At 40.2% G+C, this 14,440-nt stretch overlaps 3 protein-coding genes across 3 annotated transcripts in view; 2 read left to right on the top strand and 1 right to left on the bottom strand.

Annotated features, from left to right (window-relative positions):
- Positions 1-2,903, top strand: part of si:ch73-352p4.8 (cystine/glutamate transporter) — a 3,425-nt gene extending 522 nt beyond the window's left edge. Inside the window, exons 2-13 of the mRNA XM_057324820.1 lie at positions 214-546; positions 637-763; positions 838-953; positions 1,058-1,183; positions 1,267-1,366; positions 1,445-1,489; positions 1,580-1,703; positions 1,784-1,887; positions 2,063-2,159; positions 2,253-2,402; positions 2,478-2,655; positions 2,788-2,903. Coding sequence (XP_057180803.1) covers positions 303-546; positions 637-763; positions 838-953; positions 1,058-1,183; positions 1,267-1,366; positions 1,445-1,489; positions 1,580-1,703; positions 1,784-1,887; positions 2,063-2,159; positions 2,253-2,402; positions 2,478-2,655; positions 2,788-2,852 — 1,476 coding nt within the window. The 5' untranslated portion in view covers positions 214-302 and the 3' untranslated portion in view covers positions 2,853-2,903. The remainder of the gene's footprint in view (positions 1-213; positions 547-636; positions 764-837; positions 954-1,057; positions 1,184-1,266; positions 1,367-1,444; positions 1,490-1,579; positions 1,704-1,783; positions 1,888-2,062; positions 2,160-2,252; positions 2,403-2,477; positions 2,656-2,787) is intronic.
- Positions 2,904-4,230: 1,327 nt separating this feature from the next.
- Positions 4,231-8,447, bottom strand: foxm1 (forkhead box M1). Its single transcript, XM_057324819.1, has 9 exons — positions 8,333-8,447; positions 7,148-7,603; positions 6,901-7,049; positions 6,543-6,725; positions 6,341-6,469; positions 6,136-6,195; positions 5,802-5,856; positions 5,120-5,295; positions 4,231-5,027 (listed from the first exon to the last, which is right to left on the bottom strand). The coding sequence occupies exons 2-9, from the start codon at positions 7,563-7,565 to the stop codon at positions 4,245-4,247; spliced, it is 1,953 nt and encodes a 650-aa protein (XP_057180802.1). The 5' UTR covers positions 7,566-7,603; positions 8,333-8,447; the 3' UTR covers positions 4,231-4,244.
- Positions 8,448-12,280: 3,833 nt separating this feature from the next.
- Positions 12,281-14,365, top strand: arl1 (ADP-ribosylation factor-like 1). Its single transcript, XM_057323744.1, has 6 exons — positions 12,281-12,413; positions 12,795-12,932; positions 13,231-13,312; positions 13,400-13,511; positions 13,592-13,770; positions 13,872-14,365. Exons 1-6 carry the CDS (start codon positions 12,410-12,412, stop codon positions 13,900-13,902), a joined length of 546 nt encoding a protein of 181 aa, XP_057179727.1. The 5' UTR covers positions 12,281-12,409; the 3' UTR covers positions 13,903-14,365.
- The last annotated feature ends 75 nt before the right edge of the window (positions 14,366-14,440 follow it).

Raw genomic sequence — 14,440 nt, 5'->3', positions numbered from 1 at the left:
CTTTTTTATTTTATTTTATTTTTTACAAATTATGTCATCCACTTTTGAGAGAAGAAATTAAATGAGTTTTATAACAAATTTAAGACCTGTTTGTATTTGGTATTTGCTCATTTAAGGAAACAGCATCCTAATGTGCAGATTTTAAAATATTTCTTATTTTACGTAATTGTTTTGTTTAGAATGTTTCAAAATCATGAGCATTTTTACTTCCAGGTTTACGTGAATTTTTAACCCCTGGTGTGGTTATTTGGACCCCACTGCAAATGTATGCTTTTTGAAGAGCTTAAATTGACCACTGAAGGATGGAAGTCTCTAGACGAGGGTCCGCTGCTCAGCAGTCGACAAAAGAAGAGACCGAGAACAAAACTAAAGATGAAGCGATTCACCTGAAGAGGAGAATAGGCCTGCTGCCCTCCATCTCTTTCATCATTGGCACTGTGGTGGGCAGTGGCATCTTCATCGCTCCTAAAGGAGTGTTGATGAACTCAGGCAGTGTTGGGGTCTCTCTGATCGTCTGGACTCTGTGTGGTGTTCTCTCTCTGTTTGGTGAGCTGTCTTTAAAAATGCAGCATAAATAACTATTCTGAAATACATTTCAAAATACGCTACCATATGAACATCTGGTGTTTTTGTCAGGTGCTCTGTGCTATGCTGAACTGGGCACAAGCTTTACGAAATCGGGGGGTCACTACACCTACCTGCTGGAGACCTTGGGACCCCTACCTGCCTTCCTGCGGCTTTGGACTGAATTTATTTTCATCAGGTCCGTGCACACAGTTTTGTGTTTCGCTGTGTTGCTAAACTTATGAAAGCATCTCATGCCATGTTTCGTTTTAGACCCGCAGTTGCCTCTTATGTGGCTCTAGCATTCGGCCGTTATGTAGTCGAGCCGTTTTTCATGCCTTGTGCAGCTCCAACAGTTCTGGTCAAATTGGTCAGCATCTTGGGAGTCTGTGAGTGATTTTTCAGATCAATAACACATCGAGCATTTAATGATTTCGACTGGACTGTCACTAAAGAATATTCTTAATGTGACCTGTTTTCTCTTTCTGTCTAGCGTTTGTGGTGGCTGTGAACTGCTGGAGCGTGTCCTTAGCTACTCGTACGCAGGTCTCGCTGACGTTCATCAAGATGTTCGCTTTGATCCTGATCATTATTCCAGGAATCATGGCTTTGGTTAATGGTGAGAATCAGTTTGAATCATGCTGTTGATATTCACAGATCTTCTGGATTCAGACTTTAGGTCTGATTCTTTTCTGTTTTTAGGGAAAACTACAAATTTCCAGGAGGCATTTGACTCTGAATCTTTATCGGTGACCAAACTTCCGCTGGCCTTTTATTCTGGACTCTATGCGTATGGTGGATGGTGGGTATGAACAGTGATGTCTGTATGCGAGTCCTCATAAATAATGTCTAAAGCCAACATTTTGGGTTCTGCTCACAGGTTTTATTTAAATTTCATAACCGAAGAGGTCATTAACCCCAACAGGTAGTCATCTCAACCAAACTCCTTCACAGCATCGTATCAAGTATTCTCCATTACGTTTCTTTTCAAAACCACTTTTTTTATTCTTGTCAGAACTTTCCCACTGGCCATCGTTTTCTCCATGGTTACGGTCACTGTGTGTTATGTGCTGGTGAACGTAGCTTACTACACCGTGATGACAGCAGATGAGCTGCTGATGTCGGATGCCGTGGCAGTGGTCAGTGATCAGTGATGGATTGCATGCAAAATCATAGGAGTTTATATCATTTCACTGTGTAAAGTCATTTCTTCTTGCAGACTTTTGCCAGTCGTGCTCTGATGAGTTTAGCTCCAGCAATTCCTGTGCTGGTCGCGGCTTCGTGCCTCGGGGCTCTAAATGGAGGATTGTTTGGTGCAACCAGGTAATGTTCCCTTAAGGAATCACAGATTCCCAAAACTTTCAAACTCTTGAATCTAGAGAATGGGACGGATATAGCCAGAATTCTTAAATGCAATGTAATACTTAGAATTCCGTCTCCTTTAGTTTTTAGCATAACGACTGAACCTCTTAACATGCTGTCATTTCTCTTTCTGCAGGATGCTGTTTGTGGGAGCCAGAGAGGGTCACATGCCGGTCATCTTCTCCATGATCCATATTCGCCGACACACACCACTGCCCGCTATATTATTTCTGGTACAATCACATTCAGCCCCTCATCCATCCGTGCATCCATGTCCGGTTCCTCTGTGACCTTCACGTCTACTCTGATCTTTCTCCTATTTGCAGTATCCTCTGGTGGTCATCATGATAGCAAGAGGAGAGATCTATCAACTGATCAACTTTGCCTCTTTCTCACGCTGGCTTTTCATCGCCTTGGCAACCCTGGGGATGCTCATCCACCGATACAGATTCCCAGAGCATCCCAGGCCATTTAAGGTCGGTGGGCTAAGTGATATAGTAAGTGAAGGGAATTAAATTCTGTTTGTCTGTAAATGAAATCACTGTTTTTAGGTTCCTCTGGTTATCGCGGTGACTTTTACCCTGGTGTGTTTCTTCATTGTGGGATTGTCCTTGTATTCTGACCCCTGGAATACGGGGGTAAGCTGTGCCCTCACAATCGCAGTGGTTCCGGTGTATTACCTGACAATGAAGACTTCGTTTATACCCAACTGCTGGAAAAACTTCTTCAGTGAGTTTTTGTTGGTTACCACTTGAAAATAACACAATGCACCATGCATCATATTCATGCGTTAAGTGTACATTCAAATAGAAATAAGTCTTGTAGTAGAAATATTGTTGAGGTCAACTTTCTCTTTTTTAGATTATTACAGCCTGCAGCTGCAAATACTTCTGGAAGTGACACAGCAAGAAGTTCAAACCTACTGAGGGAGTGTTCATCAAACAGTGTAAAACACAGATATACATGTACATAGACACATCATCCATCATAACGTTGAACGTTTAGCGGAGCTATCATTACAATACAATACAGTTCAATGGGCATACAATTCAGCGATGAGATGTACAATCTTCTGCTGGATGGGAAAATGGGTGCAAAACTGTCATACGTGCATAAAAGAGGGATCGTATTTAGAAGGCAAAATATGTACTTTGTCAAATGTTAAACAATTTATATTAAAAGACAGGGACTATAAATATGTTAGCAGGAAACGATTTTTGTAATAACTCACGAAGAAACACCAAAACGTGTTTTACAAAGTATCCTTTTATTCATAAGAAAGAGGTACAATAGGAAGAGAACCCAAAGTGTATGCTTTGGATATGATCGCTAGCCTCTAGAGTCTGTTCGAACAGTCCAAATGCCAAAAAGATAACAATGGTCACATTTTTATATGATTTACACATCATGTCACACATTATGAATGAAGTCTTTTTGTGCCAAAAGTGAATCTTACTGAGAAATGTCATTAATGACATTGACAACTTACCCAAAATGGTCATTCATGTTCTATGACTGCAATTACATCATTGGAAAAAAAAAATCACAAAACCATCTAATTCTCATATAGCTGCTTTCATGAATAATTGTGTTTGCTTAGCATATATGAACTGATCTCTACACATGTTAACCTTCTCATGCACATTAAAAGCTTTGAAATAAACCACACTTCTTTACGTTCTTGATGCCCGAAGTACACGAACACAGCAAACCAGACAAACTATCCTGACATGCTCGTAAACACACAGTATGTGATGTAATAAATGTCTCGATACAGTTCAGATTTTCTCGAACACAGTATAAAAGTGCAACACTTGTGTGACCATCTGTGATCGACTAGAAACCCTTGCTTGTAGGACAAACAAGAGGTTTTGCATACAGATGCTTCTTTTTCTCTTAAAATCTCTATTAGCAGATTATTTTCTTATCAGGAGTCTATAAGGGGTGATTGTTACAGTCAGCTCAGGGCGTTCAGAATCATCCAAAACAAAAAACACTGTCAAATTATTGCAGGGTAGTGTAAATATTTATACTATGTATGTCACCTTACATATCTTATAATACTCTCTCTCTGACTCGCATATATTACGACTTGTGCAAATAACATCTAAAGTACATTCACCAACTTCAAATAAAGCAAATAAAGACCTACGCATCTGAAACGCCACATAAAAGGCAGTGAAATAGCATTTGTCAGCAAGGAAAAACACTTATAAAATAGGAGAAAATATATGTACAACAAGAGAGAATGAAAAGAAAAGGCAGTGGAGACAGAGCGAGCAGCAGCCCGGATTACAAAAGAAGAAAAAACGCTACAGTTACTTAAGCTCTGGGATAAACTGGGACCAGCTGATATTGGCCATGCCAAAATCATCATCCTCCAGGCCGGAGAAGCTAATATCCACCAGGATTTTACTCAGACTGTCGTTCAGCGTGTCCAGGACGAGACCCTCGGTAAGCGAGCGGTTGGCAGCCCCCACTTGCAGCTCCCTCGAGCAAGCAGGGGTGGAGCGCCTCGGTGAGGGACGGGCGCAGGTGAGCAACTCTCGAGGTGAGTTGAAAAGGGCTAACTCCTTAAAAGGTGTGCTGTTGAAACTGAACGGCAAGCGTTCGTGCCGTTGTGGGGTAAGCTGCGGCCCGCTGGGTGTACGGATGGGGCTGAAGTCCAGCACGCCTCCTTTACCGACAGGGGTGATCCTCCAGGGCTCCAGAGCGGCGGGTGGCTTGCTGGGTGTGGATGAGGAAGGATGGCTGCTCTTGATAGGAGTTTTAAAGGTGTACTCCCTGCAAGGACTGTTGGATTCGGGTTTACCTTCGTGCTGAGTCTCTGGGTCGGACTCCGCCTCCCGGGTGTCCTGGAAGGCGGAGGCGTCCGAGACCACGCCCGAGTCGAAGAGAGTGCTGTCGGGGTAGAGCAGGACAGGTTCCTCGGTGGCTGGCAAGACCAGGCGCTGTTTGCGACGAGAGCTGCTGTTTTCTCGCTGTCTGGTTTCTGGGGGCGGAGCTCCAGACAGAGTCACAGGCACACACACAGGCTCCTCCTTCAACTTTTGAGTGGCGGGGGCACACAACATCACGGAACTCACGTTGGTTTGAGAGATCTTTCACAACACAGACAGGAGTTAGACATCCATTATGCTAACAAACCATTTAAACCCAAATGTTGTCTTGTGTATTTCAGCTCCTTTTTTACCTTAGGGGCAATCCGAACCCTCCTGCCCCCTCCACTGGATCTTGGAGTGGAGGAGCTTTGAGGATGTGGCGGGGTGGAGAGAGACATGGCGCTGGTGGAGGGCAGGAGGAGCGACGGAAGCTGGATGGGAACCAGATACGAGTCGGTCCGAGGCAACAACGGCTTCATCTTTCTCTCTGAACACGAGGAAACAAAAAAAGAATTGTGCCAAGATATAATTTACTTACTTGGGTAAGCTAAAATGTCATTAATAAAATGTTTTTGATTTAGGTTTTGATATAAAAGGTACATTTCTGTTATTACACAGAATTGATAACAGAAAAGTTACGTTAACTTTAACGTAAACTTTTGATTTTTGAAAATCCATTGGATGTCTTGTTAAAACTGTAAAAACATTACACTCATGCAGTTCTCTGGTAACATGTGTGCAATTATATTTTTGTTCCATTTTTTTCTCAGATAAGGCACAGCTTGTTTTTGTGACTGTACAAAGCGCTCGAATGTTTAGTTTAGGATTGGCTGACCTCAGCTGTAATATTCTGGAACCACATTGTTTTATGCTGTCCCAGGGCTTCATAGCCTATCAATGAAAGAAGCGCTGACCTTTCTTTAACCCAAGGTTAAAACTGGCCCTAACCTGGAGTAAAACATTTTGTGATATTTGCACCTCTCAAACACTCACCCGTGCCACCAGACCCCATCACTTTTTTCGGCTCTGCTGAAAGCCTCTTCTGTTGCTGAAGAGATAACAAAACTTAGTTTCATTTTGTTTACAAACTGTGTGATATTCAATTTATAACCATGGTGTTAGAGCTGACTGTCTGTGCTAGAACTGGACCCTACAAAGGTTAAAAGAACAAAACAAGCAGTGGTCTTGGCTGAACGTGCTTCCTTCCGGTCTGTCTGAACTTCTCAGGCATGGCTGCAACAAAATAACTTATCTTGTATTCTCATCCCTGGTTTGTGTCCTACAAGACTTCTGTGAGCGCGAGTTAGAATATCAAAAGAGGTCTTACTTGTTGGTAAACAACTTGTGTGGTCTTAGGGCAACTGGGGGCCACTGGGTCAACCAAAGGCTGTGGGGTGAGTCAGCAAATAAGACAGATTTGAAGGATTTTAAACAGACAAAGAGATTTCACTTGGGCAAACCCTCAGCTTGTGAATTGAAGAGGTTGTACGTTTAATATATTTAGGGATGAGATCCAAAGACATAACAAACACCTTGTAAACTTGATCCAGGGTGAGACAGCGGTTTGCTTCCGGTGGAATAGTCCAATAAGAGATCTTTCCATCAGGAGTCGTCTCACGTATGAACATGTCATGCAACGAGAGATTGTGACGTATGGAATTCTAAGTACGAAAAACACATTTAGAAACCTTACATTAGAGGTACTGTAAAATGCTAATAAAATGTATATGCTACCTTCCAGCCAGGTTTTGCAACATTTCTGAAGTAAGGGAAATGGTCTTCGATCCAGTTGTAAATTTCTTTCAAGGTCATCTGTCTGTTCCGCTTACTGTTAATAGCAAACTGAATCATGGCCATGTAGGAATATGGGGGTCTCTCGGATATAGGGTCTTTCACTGCTTCTTTATCTCTTGAGGGCTGATGAGAGGGAAAACATTTGATTAAAAACAGATTATGGTATTCGAGCTGCAGGTTATAAAAAAATGTGTGTGCAAAATATAGAAAATAATATGCAAAAGACCTGTGCGGATACACAGTCCTATATCAATCACCCTATGACAACCAATCCAGAGTGAATTTTTATGCTACGCACCTGTTGAAGTTCATGACAGTCGCTTCGATTTTCTTTGCTGGAGCCTTTATCATCCGGTTCCGATGCAAGCCCGTCTGTGCTCATTTTTCCCAGCCACTGGATGTTGGTCAGACTATCATCGAGTGGAAAGCACTCAGTCTCTTTTTTCACTAAAAAAATCAAACAAACATTTTTAAAAGGGTGACAAACATATTCCTGCAGAATTATCAGCTACATACATTCAAAAACTTTGTTTAAAGACACTGACGAGTTTTTAAGGTGGTATTTGCGTCCACAGTGTCATCCACGGTCACATCTCCCAGAGGTCCAGTTAGTGTCGTGCCACAATTCCCAGAATAAGTTTTATCCTCTTCTAAACCGGTACTGCCACTAAGCAGGATAAACTTGTTACGCCCTTGTGGGCCACACTCTTTCCCTTTGGCCGTCAGGGCACTTATGACACTTTGCAGATCGGCCGCCTTTGGTATCACCACCACCTGCGTGTCCGGCATGGTGGGGTGGTCCATGATGCGAATACCATCAGGGAAGCAGCGGGCAGTGGAGGGCATCGGGGTGACCTTACAGGGTGGCCCGTCTGTCTCATCACAGCCTGCATTGGATTCACTCTTCTGAAATGGCAGTTTCCTCCTCTTCAGGATGATGGGTCTCCTTGGGCTATCCCTCATTGTTTGCTCTGATCACAGCAAATGGGGCAGTCCGTTGACTGTTTAACAAAAAAACATCGATTAATTACTACAATACTAGGCATTATATAGTAATTACCATGTATTATAATCATTTTACATTATATAACAATACGTAATTATAAAAGGACTCAATTCAACATCAACCACTTTTTAACGGATTACACTCAAGACACATAAAATGACTCGCAAAACAACACATTTTCCAAATTCGAACAAAAACAGATGAATTAGGTAGAAAAATATAGGATATATATAAATATATGTCCATATTAAATACATACAATATACACAAATAGCATAAATATTTATTTACCGATCTTAGACCGATCTAACGATAAGAAAAAATGACGGTGTTGTCCAACGACTTTTCAATGACGTTTTTACTTGCAGAAAATAAACACCGTTACAAATTGCTTACATTCAATTATTTGATCTGTATCGTTATGATCACGATTATCGTACAATGCAGGTCTGAAATATCATCAGTACAAAACCTGCTTAAATGCATTGCATTCATTTTTGCGAGCTTGCTTTTGTATCGATCGATGATTTGAAGCACGTCCGAACACTTTACTCTTGAAATAAAACGATAGTATCAAATTATATTTATTATTATATAATATAAATGATCGTACTATAACTGACATGCGGCCTAGCGATTCCTCCACCCAGATAACGTTAGCCTACTGTGCACTTACTCCTTGTTCTAAAACATTACGCATCAAATAGCATAGATGAGATCAAACCTTCATATCATGTCGGCCGTGCAGACGATGACTTGTTTTGTGTTTTAAAAAAAGTGTATTTTGATTGGGGTAAACAAAAGACAGGTCCCGGGACTTTTGTTTGCATTCAAAGGTTTTGAATTTTGGCGCAGTGATACAGCGCGCAGTCACGTGATTAAAAAGGACCAATGGCGGAAGCACATGGGCGGAGTCATTTAGCAGCGAGTTTTCGCGAAGTACCGTGAGAGCGACGTCCGAGTCGCTCTCGCGGTACTTCGACCGTAAAACAAAACATAACAAACCATAAGCGTTCAGTGCCGCACATGTTTTGGTGAAGAAATGCAATTAGAGAAGAATGAGGTGTTACTTTGGCGAGAGAAATTATTCCTTGTTTACCGAGACCATTAGCGTAACGAAACACTTGAACTACAAATGCCAGCGCCATGTTCTACCGTTCCAGCACTTCAGTTCCAAAACACTGTTGGGTAACGTAGTTTGAAACATAGGAATTACATTAAACACTACCTTTAAAGACCAAATATATATCTATATTTTTTCATTAATATTTTATTTTTATTATTCATTGTTATATTTGAGAGACAGGCTGACATTTGGTATTTTAGTGTGACAACTTTTTAAAATGACACCTAGCGGCTTCCGTACATACCACATTTCCATGTATGTCTGAAAACCATGTCCAACACAATTAAAAAGATGGCATAAGTAGTTGTCCTGCCAGTTTTCATTGTGATAGGCTAAACATTTATGTATTAGACTAGATGCGCAATTTTACATCTTTCAGGAATCTCTTGCGGTGAAATGTACAACCTGCACAAATGTGTCCTCTTCATCATGGACAACAACTGTTCGTTTTTGCACATTGATTTTATTTAAACTTATTACACGGCTCATTTGAATGCTTGATTCTGATTGGCCAGTCGCGACATTCCAAGGGTTGTTCTTTTCAAATAACAACCGCTCAAAACTAATAACACATGACCGGTACTATTTGTATGTTTAATATCCCTCCGCTCCAACAAAGGTTACTGTCTGGCGCCATCTTGTGACTAAAACACTAGACAACCGCGATTTGCAATGGAAGATTTCAGCATTAATTTCAACATGTATGGTAAAAACAAAACGTTTCAGCAGTGGATAGATTTGGACGAAACAAATAACTCCCCAGTTAAGACAAAAAAACGAAAAACTGAACTCTGAAGAACAAACAACGACAAGACACAAGACAGCTCACTGAGACTGAGCTTGACAAAATAGAGCACGACAGCTACGAAACAAGCACAAAAAGGAATACGGAATGGGCAATAAAACTTCTCAAAGACTTGCTAACAGAGAAAAAAATGCCGACAGATTACGACAAGTATGAAGCAGAAGATCGTAATAAGGTATTATTAATCTTAATAAGGTTAATTAGATCTTAATTATGTGTTTCATATGTAGCGCTTAAAAATTGCTGTACTACATAGTTTCTTAGGAAAGTTAATAGCCGCTTGGGACTATATCTTTTCGCGGAAGGTTTACGCTTTCAAAATAAACCATTAATAAGCTAATAAAATGTTTCAAATTCATATTTTTTGTCCAGTTTTTTTCTCATGTGGCAAGTAGCCGTGTAATAAGCGGGATAATGTACAGGCAGCCGGTTGTTATCGCGAAAGAAGCCCCGACAGTGTGATACAAGACCCTCCGCGTCCTGATCACACTGTCGGGGCTTCTTTCGCGATAACAACCGGCTGCCTGTACATTATCCCTTACTTAATGGATGTTGAACAGATGGATACATAAACTGTTTATCTGTTAAAGCAAATTTATAGAATCGACTTTTTGTACACAGACTTTTTCTGGTTTTATTATTGGTATATGTCTAATGTGCATTTATTAAACAGACACCTAATACTCTGTTTGCCATTTGTTATTAATGTAGGAATTTATAAATGGTTTTTATGGAAGCCCATTTGTTTAAAAAAAATCAGACTCTAAAAAGTCATAATTATGAGATACAAAATCGAAATTATGAGATAAAAAGTCATAATTATGAGATAAAAAATCATAATTATGACTTTCAATCTCATAATTATGACTTTTTATCTCATAATTTTGACTTTCAATCTCATAATAATGACTTTTTATCTCATAATTATGACTTTTTATCTCATAATTATGACTTTTGAGATATTTTTGAGATAGATATTTATATATTTTTATTTTGAGATATGCAAGGGCAAGTTGTTTTTAGTCAAGACAACTCGAACATTCATTTTAGTCTGGGACTAGCTTTAAGCCTCGTCTGTGAAACTGGGTATAAAAATATGAAAATTCAACCACTGAGCCATAAATTGTGCAGTCTCTTGTGTGAGGTTTGGTTCAGAGTTAGGTTAGTTTGCAGTGCTTTTGAGTTGTATTGAAATATAACACATGGTGATCCAAAGAAGTTGCGCTATTGACAATAGTCGTTAGCTCAGTGTGATGAGAACTGAGCTGCAGTACAAGATGACCGGGGTCCATGTCCCTGCTTAGATGGTGTTTTAGATGGACTTTAAAACAGGCTCTGTATCAGTTACTGCACACGGTGTTCTCATTGTTTTGTGGTATGGAAGGTTATTGCTTTAAGATGATCCAAAAAGATAAGCTGTAGTTGATGCAGCCTTACTAAGGTATAATGTTCTTTTCGCATACTAATGTGCTGTATTTTTTTCTCAGTGTACAGACAATGTTGTGGTGCGGTGGTAATGAGCACTTGCCCTGTTTCAGGGTTCAAGTCCTGCTTTTGGTGTCCTTACAAAGATAAAATTATGAGTAGAAGTGGTTGTAGCATGTGGTGTCTTGTAAGCTTAAGGCCAATGTTCATTACCCCTGAGCCACATTTACATTTATGCATTTGGCAGACGCTGAAAAGCGACTTGCATTGCATTATCCTATACATTTACACATAGGTATGTATGTGTAAATCCCCAGGGATCGAACCCACAACCTTGCAATGCTCTTACCACTGAGCTACAGGAAAGCTTAGTGAATTAGGGTTCAAGTCCAGCTTTGGATGTTGTCTCACATTTCTTATGTGTACCAGGTGTGTATTAAAAAGTAAAAATAACAAGGAGAATGGTTTGTTAGATGTGTTGCCTAGTGGCTCAGGGGTCATGAACAGTGCCCTTTGTCTTTGCGGTTCAGGGTTCAAGCCCAGCTTGGGACGATGTCTCACGTTTCTTATGTGGACCAGGTATGTATAGAAAAGATAAAGTTACCAGGAGAATTATCACAAGCATGCAGTGTCCAGTGGCTCAGTGGTAAGGAACATTACCCCTAGACCTCTCCTCCCCCTCCTAATGTCATGATATAAAATACATTTATATATATCATCCCCATGCTGTAAATGCAATAGTTGAACAACATGCAGTTGTCTTAATTCCTGTTTCAGAGACGAACTGTTGTCCACAATCTACCTTTATTTATTATTAATAGGACTAGGGATGACATATAGGGAAGATGTCCCCTCAGGTCTCAGTGCAGAGAGCACCAGACTGTGATCATCATATATAATACTCATCATCATCCTTAAAAAACAACTTTACAAAAAGAAAAACTACAACTTTTATTGAAGTGAAATAAATAAACTATATCATTTGTTCAGCATATTTCGTGTAGGCCTAGCCTAAAAGCAGCAGCATTTCATGACAACAAGAGGGCTACACAGTCACAACCCTGTGTATTTCAGGTCCATATATAACTGGCAAACAAATTATACACAGACAAAGAATAAAAAAGGTAAAAACATAAATACAGAAATGAATCAGTAAAATTACACAAGTCAATAATTAGTGGCGTGTTTTGTTCATTAAAATACATAAAATAAAAAGAAACTTAATATACTGTGTGTAAACTTACATGTGCAAAATTATTTATATCCTCCTCTGCCGATTCGTCTAATGTGTATAATTGTTGTCGAATCTGCAGGCGATGAATCAATAGCAAGGCACACGTTCAGGTCACGTGTCTATGTGACACGTCGTTCTGAAGCTCGCGCACGGAAGTGTTTGGACGCATCTACCTTCAGAAGGAAATATACAATAAAGGATTCAATACAAAATGGGTATGTGTTCATGAATTAAAGCACATTTTGTCAACTATTATAAACAGATCACGTAGCTAGCAAAAAATATAACCTTAAAGCTCCGTTTTTGTATGTTTACAAGTGAGTTGCCGCTCCACCATCAGTAACGCTAATGCTAAGGTGTTTGTTTGTTTGTTAGCACGCTATAAAACAAAACTCATGAATCTAGAGAATGTAAAAGGTTGATAAAACATTTAACGCTTTGTATGTGTCGTGGTTTATAATGAATATCAGTTATAGTCATTACTTACCCGCATGATCCCATTAACTTACCATCAGCTGTGTTTCAGTGATCGATTTAAAACATCAACTGAGTAGCAATTGTTAATTTTTTTGATTAAGTATAAAATCTTTTCTTAGGGGGCTTCTTCTCCAGCCTCTTCTCTGGCCTGTTTGGCACCAGAGAGATGAGAATTCTCATTTTGGGTCTAGACGGAGCAGGAAAAACCACCATACTTTACAGGCTGCAAGTGGGCGAAGTTGTCACTACAATTCCCAGTATGTGTTGAGTTTAAACTGGACTACTACTGCCTTCACGTGCTCTCGGAAATTCGATAGTTCACACTTCAACCCTTGGAAGTTATTTATGAAACGGTGCTTTTTTAATGTTAGCAGATACTTGTGATGTTTTGCTAATAAAATAAATCATTAGTAACATTTATGTTACTAAATCCAGACATTACTTCCGGATTGAAATGGGAATTATCGAATTTCCGAGAGCACGTGAAGGCAGCATACACACACTGTTTATACATGTGATGCAACGTGATCTAATTGGCTGTTTTCAATCACACAGCCATTGGTTTTAACGTGGAGACGGTGACATACAAGAACTTAAAGTTTCAAGTGTGGGATCTTGGTGGACAGACGAGTATCAGGTAATCATCAGCATCTTTGTTTTTCTCCTGCTTTTAAGTTGTATTGTGAAACAGACCAAGCTGATTGTCCGATTTTCTCCCCCCCAGGCCATACTGGCGGTGCTACTACTCAAACACAGATGCTGTGATTTATGTCGTAGACAGCAGTGATCGTGACAGAATGGGAATCTCCAAGTCTGAACTTGTGGCCATGTTGGAGGTTGGTCAGATAGCTGTAAAGATATTTGTGAATATTCTGTTGTTGTCAGTACAGGTGTGGGACCGTATCTTGTCTCTTAGGAGGAGGAGCTGAAGAAAGCCATCCTGGTGGTATTTGCCAACAAGCAGGACATGGAACAGGCTATGACCCCTACTGAGGTGGCCAACGCTCTTGGCTTACCTGCGCTGAAAGACAGAAAATGGCAGATTTTCAAGACATCTGCTACTAAAGGAACTGGTCTGGATGAGGCAATGGAATGGTAGTTATCTTTAAATATATACATATGATATACATCTATATAAATGCATGCAATAGCTACTTACAAGTCATTGCTTATGTTGTCAATGTCTCGCATTGCAGGCTTGTGGAGTCGCTGAAGAGTAAGCAGTAAATGCACACAAGCTGTCTTGTAAATACCCTGATCTGTGAACTTCAGAGACTTCTTATTGCGTGCCCCTTTGGACCAATGAAGGTATTCTTCCTGTTGCGTGAAGGCCACGCCCCTCGCAGGACAGAGATGTTGCGGTAGAGTGTGAATGGACCGTTCTTGGACTCAACAAATTTTAAAATATTTTTTCCCCTTTTGCGTCTTGTCAATTTATGCTTTGTAGATTTTTCTTCAATATTCACTACATTTGTACTTGTCAGAGGCGTTTGCTACGTAAAATTGCCTTTTTCCTGATTCCTGAATAATGGGTGCCGCTGGTGTACTTACTGGGTAGATATTCAAGACTGATTGTCATTTGTATGCTTTGGATTTGTAACAGCATATTTATATTTGCACGTGTACAGGGGACAGCGCTTCTGCGTTATGGCTGCAAAATAAATATGCAGTCCAGATGTATTGCATCATGTACAGAGTTTGTTTTATTTAAAACCATTACATAAGTTGCAAAAATCCATATACAGACAACGTGGGGTTACGGTAT

The sequence above is a fragment of the Triplophysa rosa genome, linkage group LG24 (assembly GCF_024868665.1).
Source record: "Triplophysa rosa linkage group LG24, Trosa_1v2, whole genome shotgun sequence".
NCBI classification, from domain to species: domain Eukaryota; kingdom Metazoa; phylum Chordata; class Actinopteri; order Cypriniformes; family Nemacheilidae; genus Triplophysa; species Triplophysa rosa.
This window is presented reverse-complemented; position numbering and strand designations above follow the sequence as displayed.

Bases quoted from the DNA above. Each gene is read 5' to 3' on its own strand.
- foxm1 (XM_057324819.1), bottom strand. From the start codon at position 7,565: ATGAGGGATAGCCCAAGGAGACCCATCATCCTGAAGAGGAGGAAACTG. The intron at 6,726-6,900 runs GTGCGTAGCATA...CCCTCTCATCAG, and splicing joins ACTGTCATGAACTTCAACAG to CCCTCAAGAGATAAAGAAGC. The intron at 6,470-6,542 runs GTAGCATATACA...TTTCGTACTTAG, and splicing joins TTGCAAAACCTGGCTGGAAG to AATTCCATACGTCACAATCT.
- arl1 (XM_057323744.1), top strand. The intron at 12,933-13,230 runs GTATGTGTTGAG...TCAATCACACAG, and splicing joins AGTTGTCACTACAATTCCCA to CCATTGGTTTTAACGTGGAG. The intron at 13,771-13,871 runs GTAGTTATCTTT...CTCGCATTGCAG, and splicing joins CTGGATGAGGCAATGGAATG to GCTTGTGGAGTCGCTGAAGA.